This window comes from Haliotis cracherodii, unplaced genomic scaffold (genome assembly GCF_022045235.1).
Source record: "Haliotis cracherodii isolate W230 unplaced genomic scaffold, xgHalCrac1.p SCAF_15, whole genome shotgun sequence".
NCBI lineage: Eukaryota > Metazoa > Mollusca > Gastropoda > Lepetellida > Haliotidae > Haliotis > Haliotis cracherodii.
This window is the reverse complement of record NW_027266270.1, coordinates 35,003,351-35,020,507: the sequence shown is the minus strand read 5'-3', so window position 1 is coordinate 35,020,507 and position 17,157 is coordinate 35,003,351. Positions and strand designations below refer to the sequence as shown.

The window sequence follows — 17,157 nt, the reverse complement described above, 5'->3', positions numbered from 1 at the left end:
AAGCAGGGGTGTTGGTGCAGGCAGTTGATGTTGATGTTCTATGATAAATATGGTACCTGGAGTTCAATTATGTTTATATTGATAGCGTTTTGCAAGGAACATTTTCGGTCAAAGTATATCCAGTCTCTCTCTTTCTCTCTCTCTCTCTCTCTCTCTCTCTCTCTCTCTCTCTCTCGCTCTCTCTCTCTCTTCACCTTGAAATGTTTAACAATATATGACTAATGCAAACAGATTTATACAGGGCAACCTTCTAATGTATGATGTGAGATTACAACTTCTGTGTTGAAATGACCTCCAGCTTGCAGATTTGGAACTGTGATCGCTTGGTGCAAGTGGGTCCACACTGACATGTGCTGAAAAATGTTCAGGAATAAGACTTAGAGTATTACTAACACCTATTGAAATCTGAGGCAATTAAAACTGAAATTATATTTTTGTGTGCACGTTTAGCGCCTACCCACCACGTCAAAGTCCACTTTTCACATACCATTATATTTATCTACCTAATAAGGGAGCGAAGGCCACCTGACAGATAAGACAACTGCCTCTGTGGTGTAACCACATTTATATCACAATTGTAATGGGGAAGAAGTACATCCTTGTGTTCCTCTCGGTTCTTATGTCCTGTAGGGCAACGAAACGCTCAAACATTGTCTTCATAGTTGCAGATGATTTAGGTGAGTGTAGTTTGTTCACAGATAAAGTGTCCCTGTACTTTTAATGGTTCTAATTCTGATGACAGATAACCATCGATCAGTTTATCATATAGGCTTATATGACATATCTAACAGATGTATGCATCGGCACTCGAGAACTGATTATCCGGAATAATATTTGCATTTAATACCAAGAAAGTATGTTTTCTTCTGGTATATATATATATATTCATACAGCAAATGAATACCTAACAAGTGGAAACACAAGGTTTTTGGCATTTGAATCGAATGAGGAGATGATTGACACATAGTTTTAGATTCACTTGGAAGATGATTTCTATTGTTATATTTGTTTTACGTTTATGTAGTTCAAGATAAAGAAGTCTTATTTTTCGTGTGGTATTCTATAAGCAGATTTTATGGTAAGGAAAATTTTACCGAAGTGTGTTAACCTAAAGAAAAAACAAATACTGTCAAAACTGTTCAATTGTACGCTTCAATAATGTATAAATATCTTAGTCATATCATGTAACCTTCAATTACAATAAGGATGGAATGAATGGCTACAGAGGGGATCATCTTTGAGAGCGCTTATGTTCAGCCTTATTGCAGCCCGAAAATATCTTTTGTATTTTAATATCACTCAAACTGGTACATAATACAATCGTATCCAGACTTTGCATGTTCTGCCTTTATGTCATCGTAACATAACAAATGTTCATGCATGAATATAAGATGTAAATTGTCAAAATGTAATTGTAGAATGATCTGCCTTGAATTCTCAATCTTTAAAATTATAACTATTATAAAAGAAGGATGTTTAGAGATGAAATTGTTGAGAGCATGTCCACGATCGACGGTGTTAGTCTGTGCAATGTTAGACACACACAGCCTCGTCCTCCTCAAGCTCCAGTAATGATTTACAGGTCTCGCACTGCCTTCATGAGTGGAATGTTTCCATTCAAGGTGGGCATGCAGGTAGGTAAAATACAAGGTCTCCTTCTTCCTTCTTAAACATATAAGCTGTGCAAAACGTATTTAACATATACGATGTTGAAACAACTACGTTTTTGTGAATCTGTTAAAATGTTATCGAATGTGGCCCGGTGGTATTGAACAATCCCTCTAAGCCAATAGTGTAATTTATATTATGTAGAATGTCGTCTTGTCTGTTATGGTCCCCTGGGGTCTTACATACACAATTTACATCGCAGCACGCAGTTCTGATCGATAGTCAGGCCGCATGTGTGCCTCTCAACTACACCTTCCTGCCACAAGAGTTGAAGAAACTCGGATACGCCACCCATATGGTCGGCAAGTATGTCCAGCAAGCGCACTATAATACAGTTTTTGTAGAGTACAATATTGGCTTTTTGATTGTATGGATGTTGGCTTGACGTGGCGTTAGCCTGGCGTAATCAATATGAGCTATAAACTATACATTCCTGTTCATGGCATCTGTTTGGGTTATTCTCTGGCATTGACGTTTTATAAATATCCAATATAATGTGTTACCGGACTTTGGACAGGAGGTGCTGAGAGCGAGAGTATCTGATGTACGCATTCTGACTCTCTGTTTCAGTATACATTCGCTCATAAAGCTGTTGACATCATCCACCAACACGACGTCTCCCAGCCTCTGTTTATGTACCTGCCCTATCAGAATGTACATGCTCCTATTGAGGTAAAATAGTCTATTACCAAGTTTCAATTCCAGAAAAACGGGCATGTTACGTCAGAGTCTTTTGGTCTGTTTGAAATATGCTATTTGTACACAAGAATTTGCTCATACAAAGTGGGTTTTTTTCTTAGTGATAGGCCTCATACTAGATCACATACAAAAAGCATGCCACTTCTGAGAGGATGCAAACAGGGAGATTCCGGGATTAGATAAACAGTCTGAGAGGTATTGTTGTGTTCTGGAGTGCATGTTGTGATATCATGGCTGAAGGAATTAGTTCCATAAATTTAGATCTTTTTCTTTGAAATGTATCCAGATGAAACAACTTCAAATAATTATAATGTTTGTCTTTCGGTGGAAATAACTGCAAAAGGTACCAGACATATCAAGTGCTTTGGTGATCAAGCATATTCTTAATATTCTTATTTGCTGATCTTATCATATTCAGGTTCCCGAAAAGTACTTCAACATGTACCCTAATGTGATAAACCGTGGCCGCAGGACCTTTTCAGGTACCCTACATTTCTTCAAATGGAATTACACATACATTCTTCCACATGTTCCCTATTCCACCTCCGTGGTGTCGTGGATAAAGTGAAAGGTCGGTGGTTCGACCGTCTGACCGTGTCATATCAACCTGCCCCGGGCAATAAGGGAGAAAGCCAGGACTGGTCGGCATCGCGGTATACAAACGTAATGTGTGAGAGTGGGGTATCCATATTACAGGCAAGATATCACAGTGTGCCAGCACTATGAAGCACCATAGTACAACACAGCCACAGACGCGGGCATCCACCTGTCTCTTTTAGTGAAATAATCTTGAACGTGACGTTTAAACTCCATGTCACCTCCCCACCCTGCTAAGAAGTGACCAAAATGAATCGAATGGATACATTTGTTTTGTTTTGTTAAATTATATTTTCTTAATATTCACTCTATTGGTTACACCAAACTACCGTTTTTGAAGAATATCTAGTATGAAATGTAACCAACCCTTTCTTTACGTTAACGTCAACTTGACGTAGTGGGTAAGTGCTATGTATGATCTTTGTTACAGCGATAGAAAGATTTTTTAACTGTGGTTTAAACTCCCATAAATGTATTACGTAATTACTCATAAATCACTTATAACCACAACCACTTGCATGATACACCCATCACAATACAGGCGGACCTATTCTCCTATAACGAAATACTGCCATGATTACATTAAGAATTGATGCTGATATGGTCTCTTTTTAAGAAATATGTCTGCCCTCGATGAAGCAGTTGGGAACGTCACAAAGGCACCTAAGGAGAAGGGGTCGTTTGAAAACACACTCATTCTGTTTACAACTGATGTAAGAACAGTCGTCTTCTCGATTCAACAACCAAAATACTTAAAATTCATATACGGCATAGACCCATAAGAAAGGAACATGAATGAAATAGGCCGTGTATGAGTACATAGTCAATCATCGGTAATCATACAAATACCCGAACGGCCGTGGTGTTATGTTATTGATTGTGCAGAAACATTTTAGAGATCTACATTGTGGAACAGTTAGTGAGGTATACTGAATCTCTCCAGAATGGCGGTCCTCTTGGAAATAATGCCAACAACTGGCCTCTGAGAGGGGGGAAGCACACAATCTGGGAGGGAGGCACGAGGGGGACATCCTTCATGTATGGCACCGGACTGAAGAAAACCAAGACAACTTATAATGGGTTTGTCACTCCATCAATTTAATGTTGGACACATATGAGAAGAATGATATTGTTTCAAAGGAGATGGAGGGGCGATTAATGTTCCTCTAGGCTTAAGATGTTGGGTTATTGTGCAAGTCTCATGACAAATAATGATAGATTGTAAAGCCAGTAAGATGTAAATAACGATGGCCAAGAAGAAAACAGTCTAAAGATGTAAACTTAGCGCTGTTGCCCTTAAATAAAGGTACGTATTCTAAGGTCTGTATTGGGAACAACCCAAACGACAGTCTAAAGATGTAAACTTAGCGCTGTTGCCCTTAAATAAAGGTACGTATTCTAAGGTCTGTATTGGGAACAACCCAAACGAATCTTCAAAACGTTGACAAGGAGGCATAGCATCGATCTACACAATTGGGATACGATGACATGAACCAAGTCAGCGAGCCAGATCACCCCATCCCGTTAGTCGCCTCTTACGACAAGCATGGGTTGCTGAAGAACTATTCAAGGGTCGATTCCATGTTTGTGAAGAGTATTGCTGGTTTGGGTGTGCCATGCAACCTTGAGTTAACGTGAATTATATACTGTTTAACATTGGAAGATAATGTCTTTTTCAATTTAAGTGGCGTGGTTCCATAAACGGAGGTTGCTCTCTGGCGTGCAAACTAAACGGAGGGGTGGGCTTGTTGTGCAATCAAGGGAGGAAATTACCTCCAACATGACCATATATGGAGCCTCTGTATGAGACTCCGCAATGTTTTCGTTTCAGTTTTCCAAATTGATAGACAAGACTTTAGAGCAAATAAACATTATATACGCACCACTTTCAAAGTTTTGAATCCGATATTTGCATTGACGACGTTACGATCTATCAAATCTGGAAAGTTGTTTATACCACACGATTTGCACTTAACGGCTTTGAAGATCTCCACCTCTTACGAGTAATTAAAAACCCATGTCATTACAGAATGATTCATGCTGTAGACTGGAATCCCACCTTGGTGTCAGCAGCTGGTGGCACTCCTGGTAATAAGGACTCCCTGCTTAGAATTGTTTGTTTGTTGTAACGCCGCGATATGACAGCTATATTATTGCAGTCTGTAAATAATCTAGCCTGGACCAAGCAATCCAGTGACTGACATCACGAGAATCAATGTACGCAATTGGGATCTGTGTGTATGCATATCCAAGCATGGGTTGCTGCAGATCAATTCTAACCCTGATCTTCAAGGGGACCTATCTCTCGCAGGAATGCATGTGTACACTTATCACAGAGACGTCAACAATCACCGAATGATCTTGAAGTCGTATTAATCCCAGCATATATCTACGAGTATGACTTGCGTTTGCATGCGTTTGTGACGGGTGCCACCTTTTCACGAACACCTGGTATTGTCGCTTTCATGGTGATTCATGGACGCATGCTCACAAAATGGTCGGAACTATACAATCGACTATGCTTTTGGCAGAGATATTTTTTAAATATGGAAAGGGTTCTGTCGCTTTAATTTAAGTAACCCTATCATTTTCCAACACATATTATTCCAGAGTGATTTGTTTCAGCAATGTTAATACGCCTCGCTCAGTTATACATTCATGAGTTAACTGTCCGTGCATATACATACAATTAGTTTTTTTCCGCTTTGGAAATGTTTATTAAAGATCACGAAGAAAAGCTGAAAAAATGTGAACTTTGTCAGACGATGACATAAATTTGAAAGGACTAAACATGTAATCTGTATACTTTTAAACCAGACGAAAATAATCTCAACAAAATCTATTGCTGTTGTAGAGGCGTCAATCGATGGTACAACCCACTGGGAATCTATCAGGAATGGCCTTCCGTCGTCAAGAACCGAGTTCATATACAATCTTGACGACTTACAGAACTTTTGGGGGACATCTGTCTTTAGCCAAGTATTTATCACAACATGGAACGTTTTATTGAGAGAAGTATTTCACTATACCAATATATATTAAGGAATTCAAGACGAATGATCATAATCAACGATCAAGACAGGTCCCTGAATTAGAATATTATGGAAAGAACTCCTCAATGGCCTGCTATATTTTCTAACACTGCATACGCATTCACTCTCTAGATTACCAATTACTCTCCACTCCATGTAGGCTCCTTCAGGCAACGTGTAGGTTATCATGTTTAACATGCTTCCCTCCTATCTGTCCTGGCCAGTGATGTTTCTAGGTTAGAGAATTTCGAGGGAACTTAGAGTCAACTAAATAGACCGAGTAGGCAGGATTAATTTTAAAGTCTCTTATTGTACTACGGTGGCATAGTCCATTGATGATAAAACAATTTCTGGTTTGTTTGGTACAGCATTTGTCGCTGGCATATAGCTAGACTGTTTGAACAACAAACACATCACCATTGTTTGAAGGCTCAGTGAAGGACCTGGTCAGCATGCATACTTAATTCTCTCATTTTTTGTGCACAAAACGTATGTTTTGACGTTTTCCCTTGCGAAAGACTGCAGATGTATTCAAAAATCATGTCAGCAAATTTCTTTATCTGAAAGGAATTCTTGCCAACAATCGCTGTTGCATATTTTCATTATCGGACAGGTATGTATGTCAAAGGCGTTGGCAATGGACAAGAAAGTATGTTGAAAACTGTTTTAAATTCTTTAGATTCTTGCACGAAACTATGCCATCGCGACGTTCCCTAAATCGTATAAAAATGTGTTGAAACGTTCCTACTTTATTGATTAAGTTGGATTATGTCAAATACCAGAACATGTCGGTCCAGATGGAGATCTAGGTCTCCTTATCAGTCTGGTTTCTAGGATGGAAAAAATGGTGTATATGTTGACAGACCATAGAGGCCTCATTTTTGCCGAACAAGCAGACGTGCCGGTGTTTTTACTCCTAGCTCTGTTCCCGTGTTTCTTATCACTGCCATCAGCACAGCGTATAGACATCGTTTATTGTAGCAGCCTACTAAGGTGATCGTCGATAGTAAAGGCAACAAGAAAGTGATTTAATATGAAATTCCAACTGAAACAATTTCACTCTAAATGTGTCTCATTTCAAAATAGAGATTTTAACACATTGGTATATGGTCTTACATCGGTGTATACATTGTTACTGATGCGTCAAGTTTGGAAATATCCTCCACATGTCCACCATATAACGTTTTGGAAACTTAACTGAGGCCATGAATGTTGATCACACAGCTTCTGAGCGTCGTATTACGCTCTTTGACATCTTGGTTAAAAGAACATGCTCGATTGTACCTCAAGATACGAAGGGTTGGAGCTACAGGAATATTGCTCGATATAAAGGGAAAGTTGACTGTTGGTAGAAACAGATGAGGCAGTCTCACTGGTCTCCTTTATTTCTAGTTAAGGTGGGAAAATCAGAGAAAGGGAATGGGCTATTTGATGGTTATCGAATGATATCAAATCATCGATATACACGGAGCCTCAGTTACATTTTGTGGCCAAATTACCTTGTTTTGCTTTGCCAGTGTATATGTGATGAAAAATCACAAACGCCTACATTTAAAGCAATGTTTTACAATGGAGGAGTGATTCAGAGTTCTCCGTCAAACACACGTATAAAGATGTGAGGTGAAATGGGGTTAAACGTCGCATCCAAGATTATTGCACTTAGATAGCGACGTGCATGCACGTGTGTGTGTGTGGCTGCTTGTACTAGTCCGGACTGATGCCGACTCACAGTGCTAACACACTGAGATACCATGCCGCAGTTTTACATGAATACCCCACACAGACAGTATACTAACTCCGAGCGGACCCTTCCTTGTTTTAGCCCCTTAATGTCGAGCACAAACAGGGTACCAACAAGTGCCATCTGTTAACGTCTTTTGGTATGACCGGTCGGGAATCAAATCCTTGACCTTCCACTCTCCGATCGGACGCTCTACCACTAGACCACAGAGGCGGTCCACGTATAATGAAGAGCTATATAACTTAATCATTTCTTTTTTTCTTTTAACATGTCCCATAGCTGTGTATAGTTCATTCCCTATCAAGTAATTGTCTTTTCTAAACTATTGTAATTGCACTATTGCACATTTTCAGCGATGAGCCGAGCGCAATTCTGCTTTTGCAAACAGGTAGTGACTGCACATTAAACATCAAAACCGATGTACAATAATATGATTAATATCACAAAAACAAAGTGTATAATGCAATAGAAATGTAGAATTTGACAGAGGTGTACATGCAATATGCAAAGTTACAGTCGTAGATAAAGTAAAGACGATCGACAAGGTTTTATCATATGTCATTCAGTTGAGTTGGGATTCTGGGTTTTCATAGGTCTCGATCAACCTTTGCTAGTCGCACGAGGTGACACAATGGACCAGGTTATCAGGCTTGCTGGCCTGGTTGATTGCGTGTCATCGTACCCCGAGGTCGTGTGTGGTTGATTATAATCAAATATCACTGAACTGTCTGAGCATACTCCACTGTGTACACGCTCCTGTCGTATAGCTGGACTGTGATGTTACAACCTTAACAAAATAATTGAGTTAGTAGATTGGCGTTGTTTCATATACCTTTTTATTGCAACACACATGGGTGACCTGACTGTTATGACTTCAAAATTAAATACTTATATGTATATCAGAGCATTCAGGTCACGGTCATTTTTTACAAAAGAGTTAACAGGGTACCTTCTGCTGTTTCACACAGAACATATCTATGGCAGCACTGTTGTGGAAGAAAATTGCGGATTGAATGTAATATCTCTGTTTTTGTCGACCAGAGCATATTGAATATGTTGATGCTGAATGTACGTTATTAGAGTACATGCATAACGTATTGTTTAATACAGGACACACCTGCAAGACATTCGTCTTCCACGACATCAGACACACAAACTGTACAGAATCCCCGTCCTTCCAATATCAGTTTCCAACATGTGTATAGTACATCTGAGCTGTGAAGTTCATGTGCAGAGTGTACTAACAATAACAAGTGTAAACTATCCTTTGATCACATCTTCCTGTTTGTCTTCTTAATCATTGACAAGCACACTAATAAAACATCTGATGTGTGTGTCGTTTCTTTAATATAAGAATGGCATCACACGTGTGTACTTTATCGATACAATTTCGCTGTTTCTCTGCAGGAAAAAGGTAGCTCGTCTACTCACTTGAAGGTCGTGATGTCAATTATCCTTTATGTAATCCCCTCCGTAAACTATTGTTCCTGCGATTTACTTATAAATAAACGTGACAAAACCCTTTCCGTAACTTCACTTCTTCTTTTTATTTCTCGTTCTGACGGAACTTGACAATCACACCCAAGTTACTCTATATGTTCTGTCCTTCTTGAAAGTTGAAATGCATGAAATATGGGATCAACATATGATTGCAAAGTGTTGACTAAATAACGAAAAATATGCTTACTGTCCTGTGATTATTCTGATTATGTTGTGAACACGATAATCCACTTCACTTTACAATGTATAATAATATAGATATAATGCAAATAGAGTTGAACTGGGCGACCTTCAGTTGTATTTCGGAAAATATGTTGTGTAAGAATGCAACCTCTGCGCTGAAATGCCTCGTTACTGATCGTAATCAGACGTGGCGAGTTACCGATACCTACCTCAGCCAACTGAAATCTAAATGCCTTTTTGGTGTACACGGGTTGTGCACATAACACAATCGTCTACCTGATAAGCTTGTGAAGGCCACCTCATAAATATGACAAGGGCCTCTGTGGTGTAGTCACGTGTATATGACCATTATAATGGAGGAGAAGTACATCCTTGTGTTCCTCTCGGTTCTTATGTCCTGTGGGTCAACGGATCGCCCCAATATTGTCTTCATAGTTGCAGATGATTTGGGTAAGTATGTGTTGTTCACAGATAAAGTGCCTACGTACTTGTAGTTCTTATTCTGAGGCCAGATAATGAGTTCATCATACAGGTAATATGACACATCTTTACAACATTTTTGTCTGCATGAATATTTTCATAAAATAGTAAGAGTGTATGTGTTCCTCTAGTACATACTTTCATACCTTAAACGAAAACCAAATACCTGCAAATACAAGGTTTTATGGTTATGAATGGAATGAGGAGATATTTGACACATTGTTTCAGATTCACATGGAAGATGGTTTCCATTGTTATGTTTGTTTTACGTTTATACGGGTCAAGTATATGATGTCTTTGGTATTCAATGAGTAATGTTATGTTGCGCTGTTAAGTGTGTCACTCAGAGGGCCAACATCCAAGGTAAACGTGAAAAAAATACTGTTACAACTATTCCATTGTCCACCTCATTGATGTATACATATCCAAACAATATAATGTCACCTGCAACAAGGGTGGAACGATGTTGGTTTCCGAAACCCAAACATGAAGACTCCTAACATTGACAAACTGGCTACAGAGGGGATCATCTTTGAGAGCGCCTATGTCCAGCCTTATTGCAGCCCGTAAATATCATTTGTACATTTTTCACATCACTCAAACTTTTATATTATACAATCGTATCCTAACTTTGCAAGTTCCACCTATATATCACCACAGCATCAAAAGAGTCTAAGATATACATTTTCAAAATATATATGTAGAATGATCTGCTTTGGATTCTCAATCTTGATCGTAAATAATTAGAATAAAAGAAGGACTTTCGAGATGAATTGGATAGTCTACGATCGACGGTGTTAGTCTGTGCAATGTTAGATACAGCCTCGTCCTCTCCAATCTCCAATAATGATTTACAGGTCTCGCACTGCCTTCATGAGTGGAATGTTTCCATTCAAGGTGGGCATGCAGGTATGTAAAATACAAGGTCTTCTCTTCCTTCTTAAACATATAAGCTGTGAATAACGTATTTAACATATACGTTAACAACTACGGTTTTGTGAATCTGTTTAAATGTTATCGAATGTGGCCTGGCGGTATTGAACAACCCCGCTAAGCCAACAGTGTAATTTGTAGAAGTCGTTTTGTCTTGGCATGCAGGTAAGTTGCTTTGATGTTACCTCTTCATTACAAAAACAATTAATGATGCTCCAACAAATACGGTTTTGTGAATCAGGTTTTAACTACCAACTGTGGCCCGATGAAGCACGATCCCGCAAAGCCCTGAGTGCAATGTACACAATGTGAAATGAAGTCTTGACTGTTGTGATGTAATAGGGTCTTACATATAAATTTCACATCGCAGCACAAAGTTCTGAGCAATGTTCAGCCTGCATGTGTGCCCCTCAACTACACCTTCCTGCCACAAGAGTTGAAGAAACTCGGATACGCCACCCATATGGTTGGCAAGTATGTCTAGCAGTATTATAATACACAGCTTCTGTCGAGACTAATTGTGAGGATATTGGAGTGAAGGTTTTAAACATTATTTCTTGTCTGGAGTAATCAACATGAACTTTACACTATATATTCTTGACCATGGAAGAATTGATTCTTTGATACCAGACAAACCTTTGATACCAGATACCATTAATACATTAGCGAGTTCCGAATATCATCATATCCGATCTTTTACTATTTAACACATCCCAACACCCTCCCACCAATTTCATGATGTTTTCAAGATGGCACCTGGGTTTCTGCAAATGGGAGTGCACACCTACGTACAGAGGGTTTGATACGTTCTTCGGCTACTACGCTGCTGAGGAGGACTACTTCAATCATAGCAAGGGCGAGTATTTTACTATCAAAACAACAATGAGTCAATAAACTCCTTTGAAAACAGTCAAATTAATCACGAGTTCCGAACAATTTCTATTAGGATTCTATAGTAGACCCATCTATAAGGATTCTATAGTAGACCCATCTATAAGGATTCTATAGTAGACCCATCTATAAGGATTATATAGTAGACCCATCTATTAGGATTCTATAGTAGACCCATCTATTAGGATTCTATAGTAGACCCATCTATTCGGGTTCTATAGCAGACCCAATCAGGATCAGAACGAAACCAAATATCACCGTTGTTAACAATGAACTAAATAAAAGCGACAAAACTCTTTCCATAATACGACAAAAACACTTTCCTAATCAGCATGCCTTCACACGATAGTCAGAGAAATGTCCTTCTCAATCACTTGCTAATGGCACAAACTCATGCATATTCAACCAGTAACATATACATGTACAATCATCACATGGGGGGCCATTGTCACTGCTGGATGTAAGGTTATCGTTTCATGTGTCACTTAAGTTGCATATTTAACGCTGTCTATCAAAGCTGGTGTCTGCTATGTGGGATCTAATGCAGAACATTGTGGATACCTAAATTGGTACCGATGAACTCAGTGAACTTAAGATATCAATTTTTCACTTTGATTATCATGCATAAATATATATCGTATATCTTAATTGTACTCCGTGTGTGTCATAAATGTTATCTGTCATAGATTGCTTGACGATGACGATGTTCAACTGAGTGGGGATCGTCTTATGAACCAGCAAATCTGAATTGTCCGACCAATTTATTTGAATATAAGGAATCCTGTGTGTGTGATGTGATTGGGGTATGACCGTAACTAAAACTCACTCTCCTACTTACTGAGAACTGATGACGTAGACAATTCATTAGTGTGTTTGAACGTTTGCTTCAGCTGCATGCAATAACTTCACATCAGATGGAGAACAAATATTATTTATGGACATATTGTGGATATCAATGTCCAATGGTGTATTTCCAGGTGCCTATTTAGACTACCGCGATAACGAACTTCCCGCCTGGAATTACAAGGGAGAGTATTCAGCTGTGAGTAACTTGCACAGTTAAATTAGTAAAATATATCCATATTGGACCATACTGTCCATAAGAATGAATTTATTTCAAACATTTTAATGCACTGGTACTGGCTGTGTGTCTGTGCTAATGCGATACTTCTTTAACGTTCAACTTTTTGTTTTTTAACCCAATACGTTTGCACAAATTCTGGAGCAGCATGTCTGACCTCGTGAAGCATGTTGTTCACATTGCTTAATGAAAACGAGACAATTGTTCGACCAATGATAGATATGTTTTTGTGGTCTACCCAGTTGTATCTACTACCAATACAAATAACCATGTAGGAACCTGATCCCCAACACACTACTCCTGTTGTAAGAGGTGACTAATTTGGGTTGGTTGGTCAGACCTGGTGACCTATGTGGGAAATCGAACGGAGTTAGAGCTTAAATTACTTAGCTACCCCACTGCCCCATAACATGACACACAACATATATAAATATACATTGTCAATGCAAGAGAAAAACCAGCCTAGATTTTCTGCCGAACAGATTTCACTTGGCTGTGGAAATTATATAAATGGACCACTGAAAAACAGTGACGACACAAGGTGTTCGCGAAATTCATACAATTTGCTTAAAAGCAGAAAGTATTTATTGCATGACGCAGCACAGCAGTACTCTTGTCATGCGACTTCAGCCTGCAACGTAATGTGAAATGTCGTTTTACAGGCTGCCGGCGCATGGCATTATTATTGCTGTGCGGCATCAGGCAACATATATTTTCTTTTTTATGTAAATAGTGTGAGTGGCGGATGTTACCTGCAGAACAGAACATCCTTACATTGTACGCGAACACCCGGTGTCATCACTGGTTTTCAGTGTTCCATTCACATCATTGTCACCGCTATTTTGACTTTTACAACCAGTGAAATCTTTTTCGGAGATGGTGTTGTCCGCGAACACATGGTGTCATCACTGATTTTCATGATCCCTTCATATCATTTTCACAGCTATATGGCCTTTTACAATCAATGGAATCCGTTTGGGTTTTTCTGTCGTTGACGTGATATATTTAGCGAGTACATCAGTGTTGCCAGATTTTAATAGGGAGGAGGTAAGAGCGACAGTTTCTAATGTACTCATTCTGTCTTTCTGTTTCAGTATACATTCGCCCAGAAAGCTGTTGACATCATCCACCAACACGACGTCTCCCAGCCTCTGTTTATGTACCTGCCCTATCAGAATGTACATGCTCCTATTGAGGTAAAGTAGTCTATTACCTACTTAAAATACTAGAAAATAATCTGTCCTTGTGTGTTTGAAAGATGCTATTTCTATATGAATTCATTTTTTCATGGCGATCATACAAGATTACTCAAAAATATATGTTGTGTTTTTAAAATCCAACGAATTGGATAAGTGTAATCAGATCAGTATGTTTGGTAATTTCAAAATTATGTTTTGCCAATGGTTCTTGATCAAAAACTTCTAAAAAGAATAATGTTTTTATCTCGGTGGAAATAACTGCAAAACTCACCAGAACCCCGTTCATAATCAAGCAGATTCTTATTCTTATTTGCTGATCTTATCATATTCAGGTTCCGGAAAAGTACTTCAACATGTACCCTAATGTGATAAACCGTGGCCGCAGGACCTTTTCAGGTACCCTACATTTCTTCAAATGCAATTACACATACATTCTTCCACATGTTCCCTATTCCACCTCCGTGGTGTCGTGGATAAAGTGAAAGGTCGGTGGTTCGACCGTCTGACCGCGTCATATCAAATGACGTCAACAGATTATACTTGTAACCATCCTGGAACTCTGTAAAAGAAGGACTGGTCGGTATCACAGTATAATTTGTCAGAGTGAGGTATCCACCTTAAAGGCAAGACACCGCAGTGTGGTAACCCTAAAACACGCCATCCGAACAAGTACAAACAGCAACAGGCACGAGCATACATATACGTGAAATTATCTTCAACGCGACGTTTGAACCCTACCAGAACCCTGTTATGAAGAGAACAAAATTGATGGAATGGATAAATAAAATCATATAGCTTATTTTATCCAAATATTTTTTTTACGCTGTTGGTTACACCGAACTCCCAAATTTCACTGATATCAGTATGAAATGTGAAAAACACTTTCTTTTGTTTAACATCCAACTGAGATAATGGGTAAGTGCTATGTAGGATCTTTGTAACAGAGATAGTCAATCTCAAAATATTTTCTCAAAGTAAATATTCATTCATTCATTCATTCATTCATTCATTCATTCATTCATTCATTCATTCATGCATTCATTCATTCATTCACTAATAACTACAACCACATGTATGATATAGAAACAGAAAGATCTCCATTTGCAATTGAATATAATGATTAGTTATAATCCTACAGAAATGCTCACTTTACGAATTGATGCTTATATGGTCTCTTTTTAGGAATGGTGTCTGCCCTCGATGAAGCAGTTGGGAACGTCACAAAGGCACTTAAGGAGAAGGGGTTGTTTGAAAACACACTCATTCTGTTTACAGCTGATGTAAGGACAGTCATCTTCTCGAGTCAACAACCAAAAATACTTAATGCATATACGGTATAGACCCATAAGAAAGAAAAATGAAAAACAAAGAAGGTCGTTTATGAGTACATAGTCAATCATCAGTTTCTTTACAAATACCCAAATTCACCGAAGTGGTAAACGTCTGAGACCTGCATCAATTCGGGCTTTCCTCCCGCATTAAGCTGACACGCCGCGATAAAACTGGAATACTGTTAAAAGCGGCGTTAAACCCAACTCACTCACTCACAAATACCCGAGCGGCCATAGTTTTATCATATTGATTGTGCAGAACACGGATTCAATAACACATTATACTGCAGATCAGTCAGATCTGAATACTGAATACTGTCAGCAATGTTATATCTCATCAGAATGGCGGTCCTCTGGAAAATGATGCCAACAACTGGCCCCTGAGAGGTGGGAAGCACACAATCTGGGAGGGAGGCACGAGGGGGACATCCTTCATGTATGGCACCGGGCTGAAGAAAACCAAGACAACGTATAATGGGTTCGTAGACACTGTCAATTTAACGTGAAGGATATATGGGAAGAATTTAATAATTTTACAGGTGAAGAATAGGCGATTGGTGCTCCTAATTGGTAAAGATGTTTGGTTAAAGAGATTAGACAGTATTGAACATCTCAAACTCTCGAGTAATTGCAGACCCATATCATTTCAGAATGATGCATGCTGTAGACTGGAGTCCCACCTTGGTGTCCGCAGCTGGTGGCACTCCTGGTATTAAGGACTGGATTTGTGTGTTTGTTATTTGTTAAACTTTGTCCTCAGCAATAGTAGAGCTATACGATTGCAGCCTGTACATAATCGAATTTGGACCAAACAATCCATAGACTGACACCACAAATATCGATCAACGCAATTGGGATATGTACAATGACATTTATCGCACCTTACATGAAATTACCAGCTTCTGATTGGTTACTCATCGTAACTCGCATATCTCGAATAAGTATCGCTGAGTTGAAATGAACAGGCGCATTGGGTAGAGAGAGAAGTAAGTCGGTTCGTTTGCGGCGTCTGGTACGGGTTTTATGGACCAGTATGAAAGAATGTCAGTAAGATAAATTCGTTGTTAACCGATCTCTCGGGGCTCATGGCGTGAGCCTGAAGGCTTGGAGTATATAGGCTCACCCACAGGGTACACCACGCCCATATACCCCTCGCATCGGTTGATCATGACAAGGTGTAGTATCAACCAAGTCAGCTAGTCTGGCGACTCCATCCCATCAGTCGGCTCTTGCGGCTCTTGGGTTACTACAGGTCAGTTCTAACCCTGATCTTCACGGGGACCTAGATATAGTCTCTCACAGCAGCTCTATTATTCCCAGCATACACCTGCAATGTTAATAAGCCTCTCACAGCAATACATTCATGAAATAACTGCTCGCACATGGCCATAACATTATTTGTTTTTACCCCTTGGAATTGTTTATTTTATCCTGTGTTGTATTGTTTGTTCACAGGGTTGGTGACTACAAGTTGATACTGGGCTACCCAGGGGGACCTGATGGCTGGTACAAGCCTAAGAACAGCACACCGGGGGACATTTATGACAACATCATATATTATAAGGGCGATAGCCCAGTGCGTCTGTACAACATACGTGGTAGGTGCAGATAAGAAATAATTATATATTAATTTATCTAACTTATTTTGCTATACTAAAATTGTAAGGCGGTTGCACCTTGTATAATACTGAAAGACATAAAAGTATTGACAAATACATATCAACCATCTATATGCACGCCTATAAATAAAAAGATATTTTAAACAAATCTACATACACGACATCTATGCACAATACACAAATCCGTCACTTAATCGACATGC

The 17,157-nt window shown here is 39.1% G+C and overlaps 2 protein-coding genes across 2 annotated transcripts; both read left to right on the top strand.

The window, feature by feature from the left end:
* The first annotated feature begins 1,571 nt into the window (after window positions 1–1,571).
* On the top strand, window positions 1,572–6,805 carry LOC139461668 (arylsulfatase B-like). Its single transcript, XM_071243126.1, has 8 exons — window positions 1,572–1,634; window positions 2,239–2,340; window positions 2,786–2,853; window positions 3,584–3,677; window positions 3,908–4,044; window positions 4,994–5,052; window positions 5,819–5,943; window positions 6,758–6,805. Exons 1-8 carry the CDS (start codon window positions 1,572–1,574, stop codon window positions 6,803–6,805), a joined length of 696 nt encoding a protein of 231 aa, XP_071099227.1.
* A 2,956-nt stretch (window positions 6,806–9,761) lies between these two features.
* LOC139462096 (arylsulfatase B-like) lies at window positions 9,762–15,378 on the top strand. Its single transcript, XM_071243596.1, has 9 exons — window positions 9,762–9,870; window positions 10,355–10,466; window positions 10,758–10,809; window positions 11,204–11,307; window positions 11,583–11,689; window positions 12,702–12,766; window positions 13,900–14,001; window positions 14,337–14,400; window positions 15,187–15,378. Exons 1-9 carry the CDS (start codon window positions 9,762–9,764, stop codon window positions 15,342–15,344), a joined length of 873 nt encoding a protein of 290 aa, XP_071099697.1. The 3' UTR covers window positions 15,345–15,378.
* The last annotated feature ends 1,779 nt before the right edge of the window (window positions 15,379–17,157 follow it).

Bases quoted from the DNA above. Each gene is read 5' to 3' on its own strand.
- LOC139462096 (XM_071243596.1), top strand. From the start codon at position 9,762: ATGACCATTATAATGGAGGAGAAGTACATCCTTGTGTTCCTCTCGGTT. The intron at 9,871-10,354 runs GTAAGTATGTGT...ACCTGCAACAAG, and splicing joins CATAGTTGCAGATGATTTGG to GGTGGAACGATGTTGGTTTC. The intron at 14,002-14,336 runs GTAAAGTAGTCT...TATCATATTCAG, and splicing joins ATGTACATGCTCCTATTGAG to GTTCCGGAAAAGTACTTCAA.
- LOC139461668 (XM_071243126.1), top strand. From the start codon at position 1,572: ATGATTTACAGGTCTCGCACTGCCTTCATGAGTGGAATGTTTCCATTC. The intron at 2,854-3,583 runs CCTACATTTCTT...CTTTTTAAGAAA, and splicing joins CGCAGGACCTTTTCAGGTAC to TATGTCTGCCCTCGATGAAG. The intron at 5,944-6,757 runs GTATTTATCACA...TTATTGATTAAG, and splicing joins GGACATCTGTCTTTAGCCAA to TTGGATTATGTCAAATACCA.